This window comes from Bos javanicus, chromosome 26 (assembly GCF_032452875.1).
Source record: "Bos javanicus breed banteng chromosome 26, ARS-OSU_banteng_1.0, whole genome shotgun sequence".
NCBI classification, from domain to species: domain Eukaryota; kingdom Metazoa; phylum Chordata; class Mammalia; order Artiodactyla; family Bovidae; genus Bos; species Bos javanicus.
Window position 1 is genome coordinate 14112179 of NC_083893.1, and position 25609 is coordinate 14137787.

Sequence of the window (25609 nt, forward strand, 5' to 3'; positions counted from 1 at the left end):
ATCATCACTTCGGAAACTACAAAGATATCTAGGTTCCTGTGGGCTAAGGACGGTCCCAAACCGAAGTTCCCAGAGCCGAGTATAGCACAGGCCCATGATTCTTATTTCCTAGGTCTGCGACCCACATCTAATCTGGTCGAGTAACCGTAAACACTGCCAAAACGCTCTAAATACTCCTACGGAAGCCTGCGGTCACTGAGCGGCTGAGGAGCCAGGTAGCGTTGCCTGCCGGGAGTTGTAGGCTGACGGCCGTGGGCGTTTGCGCAACCTCCTTGAGATGCCTGCGGGATGCTGCGCCACGTGGATTGAGCCTGCAACAGCTACTGCAGGACAGTGGTTGGAAAACGCAAATCTGACCTTGCTTTCTTGCTTGGAATCATTTGGCGAGGACGAGTTCTCATCAATCAAAGAATAAATTCATAGTCCTAAAGTAACATTCAGTGTCTTTTCGAACCCGGGTCTCCTGCATTGTAAGCAGACGCTTTACCATCTGAGCTACCAGGGAAGCCCTTTTTAGTCTTAACATTTCCTAATTATTCTTCAAGACGATTCTGGACGCTTCCTCCGAGAAAGGGGCTTGCTTTGGACCTCTCTTTTCTGTGCTTCCACCAGCACTGTCTTACAATTCTCTAATTTCATTTACAATAACCGCTAGGTTTCCCCAGCGCTTACAGGGTCTTTCTAGTCTGAACTATTTACCCTCACCAGTGAGACAGTTGCTATCAGTCCCATTCTGCAGATGAGGAAACTCTGGCCTAGAGACGTTTTGTAATTTGAGCAAGACCACGTCGACGTGTGACATTACTCACGGGGAGTCTCCCACAAGACTACACGTTCCAGGGTGGCACCTTCGGACCAGCTATTTACTTTCCCGCGGGCCACGCCCCAGGGGCGGGGGTCTGGTGACGACACCGCGTCCCATGGTGCTTTGCGCCCCAGCGCTGCCATTGGCCCGGCCGGTCGGCTGCTTTTTCAAATTGAGGCGCCGAGTCGTTGCTCGGTTTCCTGGGCTTCGGGCGGAGACTAGGTTTGTGATTCCAAGGCTCGGACTGGTGCGGGGCAGACGGCGCGGCCAGTCACGGTGGCCGTGACTGGTGGGTAGCAGTTTCCGCGGGCACGCCAGCACCCGGCAGGGGAGGAGGGCACCTAGGTCCGCGCCGGCCGCCGAGCCGCTCCACGCCCCACGGCGAGTCCGTGACCCGGCCTTCTTAGGGGACAGTCATGGCGTCTCAGCCGAATTCATCTGCGAAGAAGAAAGATGAAAAGGGGAAGAACATCCAGGTGGTGGTGCGATGCAGGTAGGGCGAGCTTGCAGGGTTTCGAGCCCTGGGCTTTGCTGCCGGGCTCCTTCCTGCGCGGGCCGAGAAGAGGGATTTTGTTGGCTATTTTCTGAAGGAACCAGACCTTCCTGTTTCTTAGTTTCCTGCGTTCTGTTCGAGAAAATGACACCAGGTTACTGTGAGGAGTAAATTAGTATTTTGTTTTGTTTTTTCCAGAAGAAAGGATATTTGTATCTGAGTTTATAGTTTAAACTGCTATTGAGGAGAAGTTCGTCGCTGTTCTTTAGTGAAATGTGTTTTTTTAAAAAATACTGTCGACAAAGATTTAGGTGTCATTCTGTATGCCACTCCTTGCAGTTGATCAGTTTGGAAACGACTGCACACCTACTAAACAGATGTTTTAGCATTTAAGTTATTATCATCCTGTCCATCATCTCTAAAAAAGTAATCATTTACCTCTTCACTTTGTTCTAGAAGTAATATTTTCTTAATCCTTAGTAAAAAAATAAACATCTTTGTTTTTAAAATTGAAGTTGTAGAATGAGTTTATGTTTTAAAAAATCAAGGAGACAACTAAAGTTGTGCTACATTTTCCAGTGGGTGGGTGAAGGTGTTCAGCTCTCTCCTGATTAGTTTATGCATCATTTCCCAGAAGGAAATGGCAACGCACTCCAGTATTCTTGGCTGGAGAATCCCATGGACGGAGGAGCCTGGTAGGCTACAGTCCATGGGGTCGCAAAGAGTCGGACATGACTGAGCGACTTCACTTCACTTCAGGAGAGGAAGAACATACTTGTACAATCTATTGCTTAACCAAATATTGGATTGATTTGGCTTTTTAGACACCCTACACAGTTTGCTGGTATATGTGTATTTTGTGTGTCTATTTTTGTTGCTGTGATATTAAAAACTCTACCAACTCTCAGAAACTATTTTGTAAATCCAAACGTATTCTAAAATTAAAAGGTTATTTTAAAAGTGTATTAACAGACTTTCTTAGGTTATTGCCCACACAGCTTTGGTGGCTTGAGTTGTATGTATCAAAGGTAATAGCTAACTCTAAAGTAGGTGCCTGACAAGACACTTGGTGGTAACCCAAAGTCTAGCCAATTACCAATTGCATTCTCGGGCCTCTGTTAATAGTTACTTGTCTTGAAGATTAAAAAAACCAGCCCATATTCCAATACAAATTTTTGTATGATTTTGATCATTTAATTAAGTCAGGCAGTATTACCTTTTCTATGTGGCTTAATTTTCTTTAATTTCATTTTTATTGTGAGTTAAAAAATAGGTCAGACCTATAAAAAAATAACGAATATAACAAGCATCTTTGTTTAGAAACAGAAGAATCATTACAGCTAGAATCCCACTGTATCCCTCCACATCCCTTTCTTCTACCTTAAGAGTTGAACATTATCCTGAATTTCATGTTTATTACCTCCATACATTTAAAGCCTTAACTTAAAAGAGATTTATTTTATTGTTAATGAAAAGTGCTTAGTGTCCAATGTTTACAATAACTTCAGTATAAAGAGATGTTTTTCTCTTCAAATTAGCCTTTTCTTTTTCAAATAGCCCTCCTACTGCAAAGATTTCTGTTCTTGGTGTGGTGGTGGTGTGTGTGTGTGTGTGCTCAATTGTGTCCGAATCTTTGTGACCCCATTGTCTGTAGCCCACCAGGCTCCGCTTTTCATGGGATTTCCAAGGCTAGAATACTGGAGTGGGTTGCCATTTCCTTCTCCAGGGGATCTTCCTGACCCAGAGATTGAACCTGTGTCTCTGCCGTCTTTTACCACTGCTCCACCTAGGAAGCCCAATGTGTCCTTCAGTTCAGTTCAGTTCAGTCGCTCAGTCGTGTCTGACTTTGCCACCCCATGAATTGCAGCACGCCAGGCCTCCCTGTCCATCACCAACTCCCGGAGTTCACTCAAACTCACGTCCATCGAGTCAGTGATGCCATCCAGCCATCTCATCCTCTGTCATCCCCTTTTCCTCCTGCCCCCAATCCCTCCCAGCATCAGAGTCTTTTCCAATGAGTCAACTCTTCGCATGAGGTGGCCAAAGGACTGGAGTTTCAGCTTGAGCATCATTCCTTCCAAAGAAATCCCAGGGCTGATCTCTTTCAGAATGGACTGGTTGGATCTCCTTGCAATCCAAGGGACTCTCAAGAGTCTTCTCCAACACCACAGTTCAAAAGCATCAATTTTTTGGTGCTCAGCTTTCTTCACAGTCCAACTCTCACATCCATACATGACTACTGGAAAAACCATAGCCTTGACTAGACGGACCTTTGTTGGCAAAGTAATGTCTCTGCTTTTGAATATGCTATCTAGGTTGGTCATAACTTTCCTTCCAAGGAGTAAGCGTCTTTTAATTTCATGGCTGCAGTCACCATCTACAGTGATTTTGGAGCCCCCAAAAATAAAGTCTGACACTGTTTCCACTGTTTCCCCATCTATTTCCCATGAAGTGGTGGGACCAGATGCCATGATCCTCGTTCTCTGAATGTTGAGCTTGAAGCCAACTTTTTCACTCTCCTCTTTCACCTTCATCAAGAGGCTTTTTAGTTCGTCTTCACTTTCTGCCATAAGGGTGGTGTCATCTGCGTATCTGACGTTATTGATATTTCTCCCAGCAATCTTCATTCCAGCTTGTGCTTCTTCCAGCCCAGCGTTTCTCATGATGTACTCTGCATATAAGTTAAATAAGCAGGGTGACAATATACAGCCTTGACGTACTCCTTTTCCTATTTGGAACCAGTCTGTTGTTCCATGTCCAGTTCTAACTGTCGCTTCCTGACCTGCATACAAATTTCTCAAGAGGCAGATCAGGTGGTCTGGTATGCTCATCTCTTTTAGAATTTTCCACAGTTTATTGTGATCCACACAGTCAAAGGCTTTGGCATAGTCAATAAAGCAGAAATAGATGTTTTTCTGGAACTCTCTTGCTTTTTCTATGATCCAGCGGATGTTGGCAATTTGATCTCTGGTTCCTCTGCCTTTTCTAAAACCAGCTTGAGCATCTGGAAGTTCACGGTTCACGTATTGCTGAAGCCTGGCTTGGAGAATTTTGAACATTACTTTACTAGCGTGTGAGATGAGTGCAATTGTGCAGTTGGTAGTTTGAACATTGTTTGGCATTGCCTTTCTTTGGGATTGGAATGAAAACTGACCTTTTCTAGTCCTGTGGCCACTGCTGAGTTTTCCAAACTTGCTGGCATATTGAGTGCAGCACTTTCACAGCATCATCTTTCAGGATTTGAAATAGCTCAACTGGAATTCCATCACCTCCACTAGCTTTGTTCATAATGATGCTTCCTAAGGCCCACTTGACTTCACATTCCAGGATATCTGGCTCTAGGTGAGTGATCACACCATCGGGATTATCTGGGTCATGAAGATCTTTTTTGTACAGTTCTTCTGTGTATTCTTGCCACCTCTTCTTAATCTCTTCTCCTTCTGTTAGATCCATACCATTTCTGTCCTTTATTGAGCCCATGTTTGCATGAAATGTTCCCTTGGGATCTCTAATTCTCTTGAAGAGATCTCTAGTCTTTCCCATTCTGTTGTTTTACTCTGTTTCTTTGCATGTGTCCTTAAACTTTACTAAATAAACAACTTATGCCCTTGAAGGTTATTAAATCTTTTCTCAAAGGGCCCACATAGTAAATATTTTAGGCTTTTCAGATTACATGTGGTTTCTGTCACGTAATCTTGTCTGATTTTTTTTTTCTCCCCAGTTTTAAACTTTTAATGGCAACAGTTTGTAATAACCTAAGAGATCAGCCTAAGGGGTTCCCTAGTAGCTCAGTTGGTAAAGAATCTGCCTACAATGCAGGAGACCTGGGTTTGATCCCTGGGTCCGGAAGATCCTCTGGAGAAGGAAATGGCAACCCATTCCAGTATTCTTGCCTGGAGAATCTCATGGACAGAGCAGCCTGGCAGGCTATAGTCTATGGGGTCACAAGAGTTGGACACAACTTAGCAACTAAACCACCAAGAGATCAGCAAATTTTTAAGAGAGATGACTTCAGTTTTTGATTACAATGAATGCAATCTTTGTGATAACCTAAGAAATCAGCAAAATTTTGAGAGATGACTTCATTTTTTGATTATAATGAATACAATCTTTATGATGTTCTTTACTTGTACAGTAGCTATATGAATATTTATGGAATGAATGAATGAATTTAGTGGACAGGACTTTTTTTTTTTAATCTTCAGTCTGTCTTACCATTTTAGTTGTTTGAATTTTAATATGACTGTAGTGAAAGCATTAGTGTTAGTCGCTTAGTTGTGTATGACTCTTTGCAACTGCATAGACTATAGCCCGCCAGGCTCCTCTGTTCATGGAAATCTCCAGGCAAGAATACTCGAGTGAGTAGCCATTCCCTTCTTCAGGGTATCTTCCCCACCCAGAAATTGAACCCGGGTCTCCTGCATTGCAGGCAGATTCTTTACTGTCTGGACCACCAGGGAAGGCCAAGTACAATTGATGGTTTTGCTAGTGTCATCAGCAGCAACCTTGCAATTTCTAATTAAAGAAGTCTGGATAGGAAAATAGTTGGTTGACAGTACTCTTTATTGCAGCTATAAACAGTCCCTAAAGCTCCTTTGTGGGAGCTTTGATAACTTTTAGGAATGTGTGATTTGTGGGAATTTCTACTACTTTGCCCAAATAACTTGAATGGTATTCATTTGGTAACTTAATCACACATCCTGACAAGAGATTAGACCAATTGGAAAAGCTTTAACCACAGGAGAGCAGTTATGGATACTGTGACTTTTGTGCATTGTTAGGTTTCAGTACATTTAACAAATGATAACATGACAAGATATTACTTGGAAGTTACTGAGTTAGATTTCTCAGGATCACAAATGTGGTTTTCAAACATGGGGGTGGGGCATGACAGGGACATTGAGGTATCCTTAACATAAACAGCAGTTTGGTTAGTCTAGTGATGAGGGGAAAGATAACTTGCTATTTGGCATTTCCTGTCACAGTATGTGATAATGAATGGGAAAAGTGAACTCAGGGCAAGAGTACCTCTCCCTTTGGCTCAGATTTGTGCTCAGTATCTTACGGATGCTACTCTGTGGACTGTGGTTCTTTTTAGCTTTCCTTTTCGTTCCCCTAGGGATGACATTTATTAAGCAGTGTAGTATAACAGATATTATTAATATTTGAGTGTCTGCTAAGCAGAGTAGTAGATGCTGGGGAAACAATAAATTACATAGGACTTGTTTCCCTACATTTTGAGGTTGGTACTATTATCAACCTTTTAATTTTCAAATGAGGAGACAGGCACAAAGGGCTCCATTGCCCAGGCAGACTGGATGAAGAGTCCTCATTCTACTGAAATGCCTAAGGAGGCATTTATCTTATTTTACTTCACATGGAGTCTTTCCCATCACACCTCCTCTATCCTGCTCTGTCCTAATCAAGGCCCCATTAAGTTTCTGCTGTAAGTTCCTACAGCACCTTTTACTTCCCCTTACTAAACATCATCTCTCTTATAATCACTTGTTTTATGTTCCCCACTAGACCTCAGTGTCTTGAGGACAGATTGAATTAACACATGTGAAATACTTGGAACAGTGAGTACCTGGCACGTAGTAAGCGCTCTATGTATTAGTCATTATTTTAATATATTTTTAATTTTGTGCCACTTATCCCTTGGCAGGTTAATATTTTGGATGCAAATTTGGCATGTTCTTTCTAATACATCATAACCTAACTTGGCCGGATTCTAGGAACATTGGAAATAGAATTCTGAAAAATAAGTTTCACCTTTTTTACAAATTAATTCTCTTAGCATCTACTCCAAGAAACTGTCAGAATTGTATATATCTTTCAAAACTTTTTAAACTAATTTTATTTCTGGCAATTGAAACCCTTAAAATTCTGCTGTCTGCTTTAGCAGTGTCATTTAGGCCCCATTTAATCTCTGTCACCAACAGTGTGGTTAAAACTTCCCATTGTTCTTGTCTGAGATATTAACAAAAATGTCATCAGTAACCTGATAACTAAGAGTTCTTAATTCTTAAGTGAACTTAACTTACAAAACAGACTCACAGACTTAGAGAACAAACTTAGGGTTGCTGGGGAGAAGGGATAGTTCGGGAGTTGGGGATTGACATGGACTCACTGCTATATTTAAAATGGATAAGCACAAGAACATAGAACTCTGCTTACTGTTAAGTGGCAGCCTGGATAGGAGAGGAGTTTGGGGGAGAATGGATACATTTATATGTATGGCTGCGGAGAAGGCGATGGCACCCCACTCCAGTACTCTTGCCTGGAAAATCCCATGGATGGAGGAGCCTGGTGGGCTGCCGTCTATAGGGTCACATAGAGTCGGACACGACTGAAGCGACTTAGCAGCATATGTATGGCTGAGTCCCTTAGCTGTTGACCTGAAACTATAACAACAGTTTTAATTGGTTATATATACCCCAATACAAAATAAAAAGTTTTAAAAAAAAGAGTTCTTGAATAACCTTGTATGTTTCATTTTACAGACCATTTAATTTGGCAGAGCGGAAAGCTAATGCCCATTCGGTAGTAGAATGTGATCATGTGCGGAAAGAAGTTAGTGTTCGAACTGGAGGACTGGCGGACAAAAGCTCAAGGAAAACATACACTTTTGATATGGTACTTACTTCCTAAAGTGCTGCTACTTCTTATTATCCACTAATGTAAAATTATCCTAGTATGTATATTTTCTGTAGGTTCTGGTGTAGTTAGAAATTGCAGTTGATCCTTTGAGTTGTCAAATGGTTTCTAGTGGGCTGGATAAGTTAATATATTAAATTAAGGTAATTTTGAAGTTTTTTTTTTTTTTAAGAAATGCCTTTTGTTTTTTGGCTAGGTTTTTGGAGCAAATACTAAACAAATTGATGTTTACCGAAGTGTTGTTTGTCCAATTCTGGATGAAGTTATTATGGGCTATAATTGCACTATTTTTGCGTGAGTTAAACACTTTTCAAATTGATGAAAAGTTTTAGATGCATGTAATCATTTTTTTTTGTTTAACACTTCTGTTAATTTTGACAGATATGGCCAAACCGGCACTGGAAAAACCTTTACAATGGAAGGTGAAAGGTCCCCTAATGAAGAGTATACTTGGGAGGAGGTATTTATTGTTTATATCAGACTTTTGTCTCTAAAGTGGCTCAAGTGCAGCAGAATAAAACTTGGTTGGACGCCTCTGTCTGAAATAGATCAGAGTACCATGTCAAACATGAATTTAGGATAAACTACTAGTATAATGATATTAAAGTATATGTAATGGCTTCTGTTTAAGAAACATAAAGTCTTACTGGGAGAGAGGAGCAATACATATGGTACAGTTAGATGATGAGAGAAGTGTCTCTTTGGGACAGAGAGTTGGAGCAGACTATTGTGGGAAAGTGGAATGTGAGTAGGACTTGAAGAGGAAGGCTTTGCAGTGAGGGAGTGAGTCTTGTAAAGTTAGCACAACCATGGGAGCAGTATGGTACTTTATTAATGATGACTTTGAGTATAAAATTAAGATCACTGTATTGCTGAAGATTATAGAAAGCACATAGTACATTTCACAAAGAAATGTGTTTAAACCTAAATGAGTTTAATGACTAATATTTTCCAAATTACCAACATTTAGGTAGATCCTTTCTTCTAGTGGTTGGGGCATTAACTTACTTTATGCATGGGTAATAGTGTTATGGAATTGTAATCATAGAAAATATGGACTAGGCTTAAAGCACAGTTTCAAAATTTAGAGTCATAAGTTTTATTAAGGATAATTAGACATTTGAGAAACAACTTTGTTTTATGTCGGAATTAGGGAATACTGTTAGATGAGCCACTTTTCTGATTAAAAGAATGGTTCTATGTTCTCATGAGAAAAATTGGAGAGGATGATTGAACTTGGCTTTATAAGGAACTTGATTCAGTTGGTTTCTGTATAATGCTCAGGCATGAAATAGCTGACTGGAATGACAGATTTGTGGAAGGTGTAAGGAAGAATAATTGGTATTGAACAGATTGTTGTAAATGGCTTGTAAATGATTTGGCTTCTCTAACATTAGGTTAGTTTTTTGATTTTTTTTTTAAACCTGTTTTGACATATTTATGTTTAAATATGCTATAAAGGAGGCCCTTGTTATATGTGTGTTTTAACTATTGCAGTAAATGGTATTCTTTAAGTCTTTATTAATATTATAATTTCAGGATCCTTTAGCTGGTATAATTCCACGTACTCTTCATCAAATTTTTGAGAAACTTACTGATAACGGTACTGAATTTTCGGTGAAAGTGTCGCTGTTGGAAATCTATAATGAAGAGCTCTTTGATCTCCTTAATCCATCTTCTGATGTTTCTGAGAGACTGCAGATGTTTGATGATCCCCGTAACAAGGTAACTTGAGTCTTTGACAATGAAATGTCTCCAAATGTTAATGTGTGATATTTTGAGAAATACATATATATATATATATATATGTTTTTTTTCTTTTTAACCAATTTAATGGGTGCTCTTCTGATATTTGGTCAGAGGGGAGTGATAATCAAAGGTTTAGAGGAAATCACAGTACACAACAAGGATGAAGTCTATCAAATTTTGGAGAAGGGGGCAGCAAAAAGGACAACCGCAGCAACTCTGATGAACGCCTACTCTAGGTAAGAAAGCCCTTGTTTCCCCCGCTGCTCCATTTTGTTTTCAAGAAGAATATCCAAACTTGGGAAATCACATTGGGGCATGTCAAGTATGTGAGCCACACAGCTAGATCGTGTGCTGGATTGCTTGCCTTAGCGATTGGCTTGAGGTTTATAAGAAGAGCACCAGTGTTGGGAGAATGTTGAAAGGAGGACAAAGACAAGTTAAACTTGCGCAGAATTATTGTTTTTTTAAGTAGAAGATTTCTTTTCCCAAATGAAATTATACATGGGAGCCCTGATTAAAATGTGGCTGGGGTAGTTGATTTGGCAGTGGGATACTCAGGGGCTTACTTCTTCAGCCTTCAGGAGATTTGCCCTGAGTACTTTTCTGGAGCCCCTAAGGATACTTAGAATACAGTTTGAAAATCCCTTTTTTGAGTAAAGATTAGAAGAAAACCAAATGGCCTGTTTTTTTTCCCCCCAGCTTAATCAAGGTATAAATGACAAAATTTTATATATTTAGGTTGTACAACATGACTTCTTTCTTCTCAAATGGCTTCACTTTAATGTAGGAAGACATATAATCACTAATAGAATACACATGATCACTAATACAGGTTTTCAAGGGGAGAAAGAGGCATATTTGATAGTATCCCTTATGAGATGAATCCCAGACTCTACAAATGCACTTTACCAAATCAGAGGTGATTTTTTTTTTTTCCCTCATCTTTGAAGGAAATATCAGAATGTAATTGAAAGAGTTGTAGATTAGGAGTTAGGTATTTGTGCTTAGTTCCAGTTCTGCAGTTAACTAAATATGTTACTTTAGGTAGTTAAACTTACTTGAATATCATTTTCCCTGAACTGCAAAATGACTTTGAGGTCTTGCTCTCTTATAGTTGCTCTCTTATAGTCGGACATTTCTACAATATGCTATAACAGTTATAATATAGCTCTATATAAATATGTGTGTATTTAAAGAAAGAAGAAAAATAGCATAACATGAAAGTAATCAGTCTCATGGAATTATGGGTTATTTTATAATTTAAATTTCCTGTAATAGCTTTCCATTAAAAATGGAATTATAAACAAATCATAGAATGAAGTTTCCACTTGAATTAAATGTTTGCTTTATAACTTCATTTGATTTAGACTTTGGAAGAAGGAATTTAAGAAATTTTCTTTCTCTAAATACTTTTCTCTGAAATATAAAATTCCCATTATTCTGTAAATTTGAATAATTTAAAATTTCCTAATTTTCACTGAAGACTGCAGTAAAGATATCTTCTTATCAATGTATGTGATAAAGAAAAGAAACATGATTCAGTTTTCCAAAATCAGAATTGACTTTTATGCTTAATAGCATTAGTCCTATTATCTTAAATTCAGTTCAGTTCAGTTCAGTTGCTCAGTCGTGTCCAACTCTTTGCGACCCCATGAATCGCAGCACTCCAGGCCTCCCTGTCCATCACCAACTCCCAGAGCTTACTCAAACTCATGTCCACTGAGTTGGTGATGCCATCCAGCCATCTCATCCTCTGTCGTCCCCTTCTCCTCCTGCCCCCAATCCCTCCCAGCATCAGGGTCTTTTCCAATGAGTCAACTCTTCACATGAGGTGGCCAAAGTATTGGAATTTCAGCTTCAGCATCAGTCCCTCCAGTGAACACCCAGGACTGATCTCCTGGGCAAATAATGGTAGGAAAACATGAGATTAATTTTATAATTCAAATCTATAGTTTATATTTTTCCCTCTGTCCCTCCCTTTTTCTGTTATTTAAAATAACTTAAATAATTTTGTAAAAATGATACTTATAAAATTTTCCAATTCACATGAAAAGTACAAATGAGAAAATTAGAAATTACCATATCCCAACCATCAATGACATTAACAAACATAATGTTCTTCATCAGATATTGATACAGAAAGGAATGCTGTCTTTGGTTGTCTGTATTGTTTTTTATATCACTAAGATAAAAGTTGAGTGTCAGTATACAGCTTAAGAAGGACTTTGGAAAACCTTGTAGTCTAGCAGTGATTACTTGTGGTGTTTCAGTGAACACTGCTATTTACTGTTTGTGCTGTTCAGAGGAAGGACCTACCTGTCTCTGGTGACCTTCTTAAGGCAGAGCAATGTACTTTTAGGACAGTTGACACTGAGGGGGAGTGATCTGGTGGCTTGCCTGATGCTGTTTGAGTTTAAGGTAATGATATTTCAAGTGGTTCTTAGATCAGTTGCAAGCCATCTCTTCTGACACACCAGGCAGCTGTTCAAACATTATTCCACATCCAGCTTTCAGAGGTGCCTGAGGATTCTAAGTCATTTAAGCTGTTTTCAGGTAGCTTATTATTGGTTTCCTCTATGCAGGCAGCAGGAGGAAGAAAGCCAAAACCTAGCATCATTCTATCTATCCACTGTCTTCCAAAATCTTACTGATATCCTGTCTGATACTATCTTTCTCTACCCTGGTGGATTTAGATCTTTCTTTGCTGTTTTCATTATGTTACAGAAAGAAATAATGTTTTGCATTATAATGATTGGGCAACTTGGTCTTGTTTTCTAGTCGATCCCACTCAGTTTTCTCTGTTACAATACATATGAAAGAAACTACAGTTGATGGAGAGGAGCTTGTTAAAATTGGAAAGTTGAACTTGGTAAGCATCAACTGTAATACCACTGTTCATTCTGTCAGGTTGTTTTTTTTTTGTAGTTTTATTGAGGTATAACTGACAAATAAAATTATGTATTTAAAATGTACAATGTAGCAAGATATCCTTTCTCATGCTGAATAATATTCGAGTGTGTGTGTGTGTGTGTGCGTGTGCATGTGCATGCACATCATGTCACATCTTTATTCATTCGTCAGTGGGTACCTAGGCTGTTTCCATACCTTGTTATCATTAACAGTGCAGTGAACGTGGGAGTGCAGACATTTCTTTGAGAGAATGATTTTCATTTTCTTTGTATACATACCCAGAAGTGGGATTGCTAGGTCAAATGGTAGTTCTATTCCACTGTTTCTTCATTATCACCTCATAGAGCAGTTTGAAAATTGTGTATTTAGAGACAGTACTTTTGTAGTCACTGGGTTATTGGTTTTGTAGTGGGTTGTTACTTATAGAAAATTATTTTACTGGCTATTTAATATCTTTATGTACAATATGAGAATGAAAGTCTTCTATTCCAAATCCATAGACTGAGGACTTATTTTTATTTTTAAAATTCAAGGTTGATCTTGCAGGCAGTGAGAACATTGGCCGTTCTGGAGCAGTTGACAAGAGAGCTCGGGAAGCTGGAAATATCAATCAGTCCCTGTTGACTCTGGGAAGGGTTATTACTGCTCTTGTAGAAAGAACACCTCATGTTCCTTATCGAGAATCTAAACTGACTAGAATCCTCCAGGACTCTCTTGGGGGACGTACAAGAACATCTATCATTGCAACAGTTTCTCCTGCATCTCTCAATCTGGAGGTAAGGTCTTAACTATCACTTTTTTTGGCTGTGCTGCATGGTTTGTGGGATCTTCGTTTTCAACAAGGGATTGAACCTGGGCCCTCAGCAGTGAAAATTTGGAGTCCTAAACACTAGACTGCCAGAGAATTCCCTAACTATCATGTGTAATATTTTTAAGAGTTCACTAATTAGCTTCATTCATTCTATACTACAGTAAAAATAATCTGGACATTGTATGTGGTGGACACATAGAGGAGAACACCACTGAAAAATTGTCTTTCTCCTTCCTGGCAGTTTTCAATCTTAAAAAGCTAGTTACTTAGTTGTATTTTTCACGTCTTCAAAGATAATTGCTGTGGTCATTAACAGTGGATGGTTTAATTGAGGCCTTAGAAGTGGGTTAAGCGAATACTAGTGCTTTAGAGGCTGCTTAGAGATCACTAAAAATGGGGCTGGATGTGGGGGTACAGGTAGGAAAACCAAAAGAAACAACAAAGATGGTAAAATCTACTTTAATTTTACTGGATTAGCCTCTTTAAATGGAATTAGAAAAGCTTTTATAAAGTCTCTTAATTCCTCTTTCATTTTAAAAACTATTTTTGTTGAGAAATGATTTGTATACTATAAAATTCATCCATTGAAAGTATATAATTAGGTGATTGTACTATATTCATTGAGCTATGCAACTGTCACCAAAATCTAAACATTTTTATCCTAGAAGGAAACTCTGTAACCTATTAGCAGTCACTCCCCATCAGTTTCCATTTCTAGCCCTAGGTCACTATTAATCTACTTTCTTTCATCTATGCCTTTGCGTATTCTGAATATTTTATATAAATGGAATCACACAATAAGTGTTCTTTTGTGACTGGCTTCTTTCACTTAGCATAATGTTTTCAATGTTCATGTTGCAGCATCAGAACTCATTCCTTTTTGTGGGTGAATAATATGGATATAGGACATTTTGTTTATTCATCAGTTGATGAAATTCATTGAGGTTTTTTTTTTTAATAGAGCTTAAGACTAAAGCAAAAAATTATTAGATTAAATTATAGTAAAGTTAAAGACCCTGAACCTTGAGGAGTAAAAAATAAGGATGTTTTAAACAGTCCTCTGTCTTATTTATTTACTTAATTGGAGTATAGTTGCTTCAAGAACATTCCTTGTTTTTAAAGGTTGGGTATAGTAGTATTACTGGGTAAATGTTTATATTAGATATAACCAAAAGTTATGTTATTGTATAGTACATTTTAGGTAACAGAACTACTTTATTCTCATATCTTCAGTAATTGGCCTTTTCTTTTCATCACAGGAAACTCTGAGTACACTGGAATATGCTCATAGAGCAAAGAACATACTCAATAAGCCTGAGGTTAACCAGAAACTCACCAAGAAAGCTCTGATAAAGGTAATTGTGAATTTTAATGGAGTAATATAAATTTGTTTGACAAATGTGAAAATGAGGAACTGAAATAGATAATTGTTTTTAAAAATTTATTAAATTGCCTTTGATAAGGCTTTTCATTTAATGGGTTGAATTAAATGCCCTGTGTGTTAAAATGCTTTTTCTAATACTAATAGATGACCTTACAAGCTCTATCCAGTCAGTAAAATTTAAGTGTATAATGGTACTTCAGTGCAGTTTTAATTAGCATTTCCTTAATAGTGATAGTCAGCATCTTTTCACATGCTTATTATCCATATGTATATCTTCATTTGTGAAATATCTATTTAAATTGCCAGTTTTTAATTGGGTTGTCTTTTTATGAAGTTGTAAAGGATTGTTCATATTTTATACATACTATCCTTTATGAAATAATTTGTAAATATGTCCTCCCAATCTGGCTTGTCTTTTCCTTTTATTGGTAGTGGTTTTTTTTTTGTTTGTTTCTATTGAGACAACTATAGATTCACATGCAGTTGAAAGAAGTAATACAGAGAGATCCTTTATACATTTTATCAAACTATACAGTAAAATCACTGTAGGGACACCGTTAATAGCAATTCATTGGTCTTATTCCTCAATTTTCCTGGTAATCATGTGTGTGTGTTTAGTTAGTTCTATACAGTTTTGTTATGTGTAGGTTCATGGAGCCACTACCACAGTCAAGGTCCTGAACAGTCCCATCTCAGCAAGGATTCCTCATTGCCCTTTTATAATCACTTCCGTCCCACTCTGACCTCACACCCTGATCTTTGTTATCCAATGATCTGTTCTCTTTCTAAACCTTTGTCATTTTAAGAGTGTTATTGAATGGAATCATGCAGTATGTAAACTTTGGGGATTGCTTTTATCACTCAGCATAATTCTCTGGAGGTTAACCTGAGTGGTGCATATCAATAGATCTTTACTTTTTAATGCTGAGGAATATTCCTTGGTATGTATATACCACCCGCCTGCAGTGCAGAAGACCCCAGTTCAATTCATGGGTCAGGAAGGTCCCCTGGAGAAGGAATAGGCTACCTACTCCAGTATTCTTGGGCTTCCCTGGTGGCTCAGGCTAAAGAATTCACCTGAAATGTGGGAGACCTGGGTTCGATACCTGGGTTGGGAAGATCCCCTGGAGGAGGGCATGGCAACCTACTCCAGTATTCTTGCCTGGAGAATCCCCAAGGACAGAGGAGCCTGGTGGGCTACAGTCCATGGGGTAGCAAAGAGTCAGACACAACTGAGCGACTAAGCACAGCACAGCACGGCACATGTATACACCACACATAGTTTGTTGTCAGATTCACCTGTGAGAGACATAGGGGCTGATTTCAGTTTTTCACGGTTGAAAATAAAACTGCTTTGATCATATTTGTTAATAGTAATTTGTGTACATGTAAATTTTCATTTTTCTGAGATAATTGCCCAAGAGTATAATTGTTGTGTTGTATGGTAATTGAATATAAGTTTTCTTTTTTTTTTTTTTTAAGGAACTGCCTAGTTGTTTTCCAAAATAGCTGGGCTTTCTATTCTGTTGCATTGATTTATGTCTGTCCCTCACTAATAACACAGCTTTAATTACTGTAGCTTTATAATAACTCTTGGAATCAGACTGTTTAAAAGGAAGCTTATATGAGCAAACCTTTCTTGATAAAGGGTGTCAAAATTGTCAGGATCTGAGAAACACTGCAGTGATTTTTATATTCATTATTTTTTAAAGGGATTTGATTTAGGTCATACCTGAATGGTCTAGTGGTTTTCCCTACTTTCGTCAATTTAAGTCTGAATTTGGCAATAAGGAGTTCATGGTCTGAGCCACAGTCAGCTCCTGGTCTTGTTTTTGCTGACTGTATAGAACTTCTTCATCTTTGGCTGCAAAGAATATAATCAATCTGATTTCAGTGTTGACCATCTGGTGATGTCCATGTATAGAGTCTTCTCTTGTGTTGTTGGAAGAGGGTGTTTGTTATGACCAATGCATTTTCTTGGCAAAACTCTATTAGTCTTTGCCCTGCTTCATTCCGTATTCCAAGGCCAAATTTGCCTGTTACTCCAGGTGTTTCTTGACTTCCTACTTTTGCATTCCAGTCCCCTATAATGAAAAGGACATCTTTTTTGGGTGTTAGTTCTAAAAGGTCTTGTAGGTCTTCATAGAACCGTTCAACTTCAGCTTCTTCAGCATTACTGGTTGGGGCATAGACTTGGATTACTGTGATATTGAATGGTTTGCCTTGGAGACGAACAGAGATCATTCTGTCGTTTTTGAGATTGCATCCAAGTACTGCATTTTGGACTCTTGTTGACCATGATGGCCACTCCATTTCATCTGAGGGATTCCTGCCCGCAGTAGTAGATATAATGGTCATCTGAGTTAAATTCACCCATTCCAGTCCATTTCAGTTTGCTGATTCCTAGAATGTTGACATTCACTCTTGGCATCTCCTGTTTGACCACTTGCAATTTGCCTTGATTCATGGACCTGACATTCCAGGTTCCTATGCAATATTGCTCTTTACAGCATCGGACCTTGCTTCTATCACCAGTCACATCCACAGCTGGGTATTGTTTTTGCTTTGGCTCCATCCCTTCATTCTTTCTGGAGTTATTTCTCCACTGATCTCCAGTAGCATATTGGGTACCTACTGACCTGGGGAGTTTCTCTTTCAGTATCCTATCATTTTGCCTTTTCATACTGTTCATGGGGTTCTCAAGGCAAGAATACTGAAGTGGTTTGCCATTCCCTTCTCCAGTGGACCACATTCTGTCAGATCTCTCCACCATGACCTGCCCATCTTGGGTTGCCCCACAGGCATGGCTTAGTTTCATTGAGTTAGACAAGGCTGTGGTCCTAGTGTGATTAGATTGACTAGTTTTCTGTGAGTATGGTTTAAGGGCCTAGATCTAGATAGATCTGATAGAGTGCCTGATGAGCTATTGAATGAGGTTCATGACAGACAGGGATCAAGACCATCCCCATGGAAAAGAAATGCAAAAAAGCTAAATGGCTGTCTGGGGAGGCCTTACAAATAGCTGTGAAAAGAAGAGAAGTGAAAAGCAAAGGAGAAAAGGAAAGATATAAACATCTGAATGCAGAGTTCCAAAGAACAGCAAGAAGAGATAAGAAAGCCTTCTTCAGCGATCAATGCAAAGAAATAGAAGAAAACAACAGAATGGGAAAGACTAGAGATCTCTTCAAGAAAATCAGAGATACCAAAGGAACATTTCATGCACAGATGGGCTCGATAAAGGACAGAAATGGTATGGACCTAACAGAAGCAGAAGAGATTAAGAAGAGATGGCAAGAATACACAGAAGAACTGTACGAAAAAGATCTTCACGACCCAGATAATCACGATGGTATAATCACTGACCTAGAGCCAGACATCCTGGAATGTGAAGTCAAGTAGCCCTTAGAAAGCATCACTACGAACAAAGCTAGTGGAGGTGATGGCATTCCAATTGAGCTATTTCAAATCCTGAAAGATGATGCTGTGAAAGTGCTGCACTCAGTATGCCAGCAAATTTGGAAAACTCAACAGTGGCCACAGGACTGGAAAAGGTCAGTTTTCATTCCAGTCCCAAAGAAAGGCAATGCCAAAGAATGCTCAAATTACCGCACAATTGCACTCATCTCACACACTAGTAAAGGAGTGCTCAGAATTCTCCAAGCCAGGCTTCAGCAATATGTGAACCGTGAACTTCCTGATGTTCAAGCTGGTTTTAGAAAAGGCAGAGGAACCAGAGATCAAATTGCCAACATCCGCTGGATCATCGAAAAAGCAAGAGAGTTCCAGAAAAACATCTATTTCTGCTTTATTGACTATGCCAAAGCCTTTGACTGTGTGAATCACAATAAACTGTGGAAAATTCTTCAAGAGATGGGAATACCAGATCACCTGACCTGCCTCTTGAGAAATTTGTATGCAGGTCAGGAAGCAACAGTTAGAACTGGACATGGAACAACAGACTGGTTCCAAATAGGAAAAGGAGTACGTCAAGGCTGTATTTTGTCACCCTGTTTATTTAACCTATATGCAGAGTACATCATGAGAAACGCTAGACTGGAAGAAACACAAGCTGGAATCAAGATTTCTGGGAGAAATATCAATAACCTCAGATATGCAGATGACACCACCCTTATGGCAGAAAGTGAAGAGGAACTAAAAAGCCTCTTGATGAAAGTGAAAGTGGAGAGTGAAAAAGTTGGCTTAAGGCTCAACATTCAGAAAACGAAGATCATGGCATCCAGTCCCATCACTTCATGGGAAATAGATGGGGAAACAGTGGAAACAGTGTCAGACTTTATTTTTCTGGGCTCCAAAATCACTGCAGATGGTGACTGCACCATGAAATTAAAAGACGCTTACTCCTTGGAAGGAAAGTTATGAACAACCTATGTAGTATATTAAAAAGACCTTTGCCAACAAAGGTTCGTCTAGTCAAGGCTATGGTTTTTCCAGTGGTCATGTATGGATGTGAGAGTTGGACTGTGAAGAAGGCTGAGCGCCGAAGAATTGATGCTTTTGAACTGTGGTATTGGAGAAGACTCTCGAGAGTCCCTTGGACTGCAAGGAGATCCAACCAGTCCATTCTGAAGGAGATCAGCCCTGGGATTTCTTTGGAAGGAATGATGCTAAGGCTGAAACTCCAGTACTTTGGCCACCTCATGTGAAGAGTTGACCCATTGGAAAAGACTCTGATGTTGGGAGGGATTAAGGGCAAGAGGAGAAGGGGACGACAGAGGATGAGATGGCTGGATGGCATCAGTGACTCGATGGACGTGAGTCTGGTGAACTCCGGGAGTTGGTGATGGACAGGGAGGCCTGGCGTGCTGCGATTCATGGGGTTGCAAAGAGTCGGACACGACTGAGCGACTGATCCGATCTGATCTGATTTTTTAAAGGCCATACTATTTTATCAGCATTCATTTTATTTTAGACACTTTAATTTTTGAACCCTGTTGCTATTATTAAATCTAAAAATATTTAACAGTAATTTATTATGATAAAATATTTAATCATTGTTTAAAATTCCCGTTGTTTCAGTGTAGACTTTTAATATTTTGTTTTAGGATCCAAATAAGGTTTGCCATAAATTAGTAGTTGGATTTTGAGGCTTGATAGAGTCAGGTTTTATCGTATTTATATATTTTTGGCCAAAATACTTGATAAGTGGTGGTATATTCTCCCACTTGGAAGCACATAATATCTGGGTCTTTCCCTTTTTTTGGTAAGGGATTGATTATATTGAAATGACCTGATCCACTAGTTCTTCTTTAAGGGTTGCAAAATAATAATAATTTTCGAATTGTTATTTCTTAGTTGACTGCTGGACTAACTCTGTAAAGAGGAATATTCCCTCAGCTCCCCAAGGCTATATTTCTTATAGGAAAGACAGGACAAATGCTTGATTCATTTCCTTTGACAGTTTGGAGAATAATGGATTGGTTTCCCAACTTTCTTAACATCATTATAAACTCATGGATTTAGAATATTTGTGCTAACAATTGTAGTTAACAACCTCACTGACATTCAAATTGTTCCTTCTCTGGCCATTGGGTACCCTTTCAGTGGGTTCTTTAGTCTTTTTTGTTGGCCTAAGCTTCCTTCGCTTCCTTCCTAATTTGTTTTACAAGATGTTCCAGGTTCATCTTGAATGTTTCTTGACCCAGTCCTGGAGTCAGACACTTCCCTAAGAAACCCTGGTTCCTTTTAGTGTGAAATGAGATTTGGAGACCAACCTGGCTACTGGGGGTTATTTTTTCTTCAGAAGCCTGTATTTTTATAATGAATGAAAGCTATTGACTTTATTCTAACCATATTAATATTGAATGAAAAGTAAGATTGTGACTTTTTAATCACATACTTTTATGCTTTAAAAAAGATAAGAGGGCTAACTTTGTTTTATTTATTATAAATCTTCCCCAAACTGAATGAAAAAAAAGTGAAGTGCTAAACTGACACAACATTCTTCTTTCATAGGAATATACAGAAGAGATAGAGCGTCTGAAACGGGATCTTGCTGCAGCTCGTGAAAAAAATGGAGTGTACATTTCTGAAGAAAATTTTAGGTAAGCCCTTGGTTATGGAAATTAATTTCTAAGAATGTACAGCATAGGGAGTATAGTCAGTAGTATTGTACTATTATTGTGGTGGTCATTTTTTAATGTATGAGTATCAAATCACTATGTTGTACACCCAAAAATAATGTAATAAGTCAATTATACGTCAATTAAAAATTATTTATCTAAACTATATCATTCATTTAATAACAATGTTGCATTCCTCTTGTACATTTAATGTAGAAAAGTATTTCAAATAGCTCATCTACTTTGAAGAGCTATTTCCAATAAAGAACTGATGTATGATATAGTTAACAAAAGACTGTTAGAATGAACTCTCTTCTTGTACCCCCTCAACTTTATCTTTTCCTTTAATCAATATCTCTAGCAAATAGTTTGAGGAAATCTGCATTCTTAAAATTCTTTGTCATTTAAGCACAATGTGGAATAGAAAATGGTTGGTAGTTATGAAGGAACTAGAGGAATGCAAACGATAGCACTCGCTTCTGACACTTGCTAATCTCAAGAAATCAGAGGCTCATTAAAGCAGACCAGAATTGTCTGGTGCAAAATGTCAGTAGTGCTAAAGCTGAGAAGCTGTGCTCTAGAGAAGAATCCGGAGAAGGCAGTGGCAACCCACTCCAGTACTCCTTCCTGGAAAATCCCATGGACAGAGGAGTCTGGGGGATTACAGTCCATGGGGTCGCGAAGAGTCGGACACGACTGAGCGACTTCCCTTTCACTTTTCACTTTCATACACTGGAGAAGGAATTGGCAACCCACTCCAATATTCTTGCCTGGAGAATCCCAGGGACAGAGGAACCTGGTGGGCTGCCGCCTATGGGGTTGCAGAGTCGGACACGACTGATGTGACTTAGCAGCAGCAGCAGAGAAGAATCGTTTATCTCATGAGGACTTTTGTGGTGGGGTGATAGTGGTATGTGTGTTGGGGCGTGTATTGGGGTCTGTGTGCTGGGGGCAGGAGGTTTAATTGCTCTGTATACATAGCTTTAGTTTTCCAGGTTTTAGCCCCTTCCCTTCCTCCTGTGAGACCTGACGCTTTCACACCACAAGCCTCTTCAGGATTCTGCCTGTCTGGTTTATTATTCTTCATATTCCTGATTATAGACACCTGGTATCGCCTACCTCTGCTTTATGTGGGTTATTGTCCTCTGTCACCTTTGTAGCTTCTCAAATTTTATATCCATACATGGTTTTTTCCCCTGTAACTGGTAGGGATTCTCAGTTTCAAAATGGAGAAAACAAGAAAAACAGTCTGTTTATAAACCTAAGACAAAGAATATATTTGTTTTTTGCACTTTGTATCTATTGCTTATTGATACTTAGGCATCATATCATGATAGTGATAAATAGTAGAGATGATATGTAACTGCCTCAGTTGTGTTAGAGTAAATTTTATAGGCATTAGGAAACAATATTCACTGTTAAAATCCTGTTAAATTTTATTTTAGAGCTATGAGTGGAAAACTAACTGTTCAAGAGGAACAAATTGTAGAATTGGTTGAAAAAATCGCTGCTGTTGAGGAAGAGCTAAATAGGGTAAGCATTCAAAACTGTATTGACTGTCATGTAAAAAGCAAATATTAAAAGGCACTATCAGAATGTGAGGCACCTGATATTTTTTCTTTAAGATTTTTTTTCTTGCTGACCTCTAAACTAAAATTAAGTTGTATCACAGTTTTTTTTATCATTAATGATAATGAAGAAGTGAGTCTTTTTTGAGGAAGTTATTCAATTTGACACATACTAATGCAGCATTTTAAGAAATTAAATGAATTGTGTAATTTAATATGAAAGTTGTATAGTGAATGCTGAGACATTTTCATCAACATGTTTATCAGATGACAAAAGGCAGATGTTGGGAGAAGCCAGATGTTAAATAACTAAGGTTGAAAGACCTGACCCTTCAGTGCCACCCTCACACTGGCAGTGTTGAAAGGAATCTGAAGAATTAACACCATTTCATTAGACCTGTTACTTATTTTTGTTTGGTTGGCTGTGCCCCACGACTTGCGGAATCTTAATTCCCTGACAGGTATCAAACCTGTGCCCATAGCACTGGACACGCAGAGTCCTAACTACGGGACCACCAGTACTAGTAGTAGTTATAGGAAGAAACCAGTTACTATGTGAAGTGCTCTAACCTGCCTGGTAACTTGTTACAACTTTTATATGGAAATAATTTGTTTGGTTCTTTTAGTATTATAAACTAGCCCGGTGTGTCAACGACCAGTTCGGCATTTTTAAATTCTAAAACAAAAATGTTTCATGTGTTATATGTAGGTTACAGAATTGTTTATGGATAGTAAAAATGAACTTAACCAGTGCAAATCTGACCTGCAAAGTAAGACACAGGAACTTGAAACCACTCAAAGACAGTTGCAGGAAACTAAATTACAGCTTGTTGAAGAAGAATATATCACCTCGGCTTTGGAAAGTACTGAGGAGAGACTTCATGATGCTGCCAACCGGGTTTGTCTTTTATTTTTATTTGAAGTCGAGTTAAAGAAGTTAACTTTCTTAGCATAAGAAAGTTAGAAAGCATAAGAAAGCATAGAAGTAACTTTCTTAGCATAAGCTAAGAAATTGTGAAATTCTGTGTATTGACTCCAAATGATACTTCTGTCCATTTAAGAAACATTATTTTACTATTTCGTCTAGATTTTCTTCACTGGAGATGCTTATTTAAGAAAAATCTATTCCTTAAGTTTTGAAAATAGAACCTGACTTTAATATATTTTGTGAATGTTTAGAATGTAGTACTGCTTTACCTGTGGTCATGGTTGAAACTAGTCATCAAGAATTTAGTATCTTCTAATGATGGGCGATGTTGAAAATACTCACTTTTTTATTAGGTGTATCCTTCAGAAATTAGTAACACATGAAAGTGAAAGTCACTCAATCATGTCCAGCTCTTTGTGACCGCATGGACTGTACAGTCCATGGAATTCTCCGGGCCAGAATACTGGAGTGGGTAGCCTTTTCCTTCTGCAGGGGATCTTTCCAACACAAGGATCGAACCCAGGTCTCCCACATTGCAGGCAGATTCTTTACCAACTGAGCCACAAGGGAAGCCCAATAATACTGGAGTGGGTAGCCTATCCCTTTTCCAGCGGATCTTCCTGACCCAGGAATTGAACCAGGGTCTCCTGCCTTAATAACACATATTGGGGAAACATTTGTGAGGGAGCATAATTATTAAAATTGATTGGCAAAGTCAGTTGTCCTTGTCTAGATGGCTAGTGGAGGAGAAATAAACATTGGCATGAATTTAAAATTTTCTTCTGATACTATATATAAAATTTACTAGTTCTTTTTAGAAGTCTTTAACGAAGCACAGATATTTTCATTAGATTGCTTTTGTCATATCCATCTTATCAACACTTATTTTTAAAAATCATATATAGTTGCTTAACACAGTTGAAGAAACTACAAAAGATGTATTTGGTCTCCATTCTAAACTGGATCGTAAGAAGGCAGTTGATCAGCATAATGCAGAAGCTCAAGATGTTTTTGGCCAAAACTTGAATAGTCTATTTAATAACATGGAAGAATTAATTAAGGATGGCAGCATGAAACAAAAGGCCATGCTGGAAGTTCATAAGACCTTGTTTGGTAAGTACCAACATTTCTTTTTTTCTTTTAATTGAAAGATAGTTGCTTTAAAGAATTTTGTTGGTTTCTGCCAAACATCAACATGAATGAGCCATCATTTCAGTTCAGTCACTCAGTCGTGTCCAACTCTTTGCGACCCCATGAATTGCAGCACGCCAGGCCTCCCTGTCTATCACCAAGTCCCGGAGTTCACTCGAACTCACATCCGTCGAGTCCGTGATGCCATCCAGCCATCTCATCCTCTGTCCCCTTCTCCTCCTGCCCCTAATCCCTCTGAGTATCAGCGTCTTTTCCAGTGAGTCAACTCTTCGCATGAGGTGGCCAAAGTACTGGAGTTTCAGCTTGAGCATCATTCCTTCCAAAGAACACCCAGGACCGATCTCCTTTAGAATGGATGGTTGGATCTCCTTGCAGTCCAAGGGACTCTCAAGAGTCTTCTCCAACACCACAGTTCAAAAGCATCAATTCTTCGGCCCTCAGCTTTCTTCACAGTCCGACTTTCACATCCATACATGACCACTGGAAAAACCATAGCCTTGACTAGACAGACCTTGGTATACATATATTCCCTTCCTCTTGAACCTCCCTCCCATCTCCCTCCCCATTCCACCCCTCTAGGTTGTTGCAGAGCGCCTGTTTGAGTTCCCTGAGTCATATAGCAAATTCCCATTGGCTATCTATTTTTACATATGGTAATATTTTTCATGTTACTCTGTGTCTCCTTTGCTGCCCTGCAAATAATTCATCAGTACCATCTTTAGTTCAAGCATTTCTTATTTCAGTCTTACTGTGTTTAGTGTGAGACTAATTTCAAAACTGATATTAAAGTATTATTTTCACTATAGAAAATTTTGAAGATGCAGACATGAAAAATTTTAAAGGTCACTTAGAGTCTAGTCACTCTAGCTAACCACTAAAAAATTTATTTATTGATTTCTAGTTTCTCTTCTTTAACCTTTTTTATCTTCAGTAATACTGTGTATTACTTTTAGTTACAGATTAATTTTTAGATTATTCTGACTCTTACACTAGTTACAGTTTCAGGTCTGATACACTTACAGATGTGCCAAGTGCTTCCTGAATACTATAGAACATAATTTATGTTTAATAT

At 38.7% G+C, this 25609-nt stretch overlaps 1 protein-coding gene across 1 annotated transcript in view; it reads left to right on the forward strand.

Moving 5' to 3' along the window:
- Positions 1–930: 930 nt before the first annotated feature.
- KIF11 (kinesin family member 11) overlaps positions 931–25609 on the forward strand; it is a 46207-nt gene continuing 21528 nt past the window's right edge. The window contains exons 1-13 of the mRNA XM_061402812.1: positions 931–1298; positions 7802–7934; positions 8152–8249; positions 8337–8415; positions 9495–9680; positions 9816–9940; positions 12483–12573; positions 13148–13390; positions 14685–14780; positions 20783–20871; positions 22335–22422; positions 23167–23355; positions 24291–24498. Coding sequence (XP_061258796.1) covers positions 1222–1298; positions 7802–7934; positions 8152–8249; positions 8337–8415; positions 9495–9680; positions 9816–9940; positions 12483–12573; positions 13148–13390; positions 14685–14780; positions 20783–20871; positions 22335–22422; positions 23167–23355; positions 24291–24498 — 1702 coding nt within the window. The 5' untranslated portion in view covers positions 931–1221. The remainder of the gene's footprint in view (positions 1299–7801; positions 7935–8151; positions 8250–8336; positions 8416–9494; positions 9681–9815; positions 9941–12482; positions 12574–13147; positions 13391–14684; positions 14781–20782; positions 20872–22334; positions 22423–23166; positions 23356–24290; positions 24499–25609) is intronic.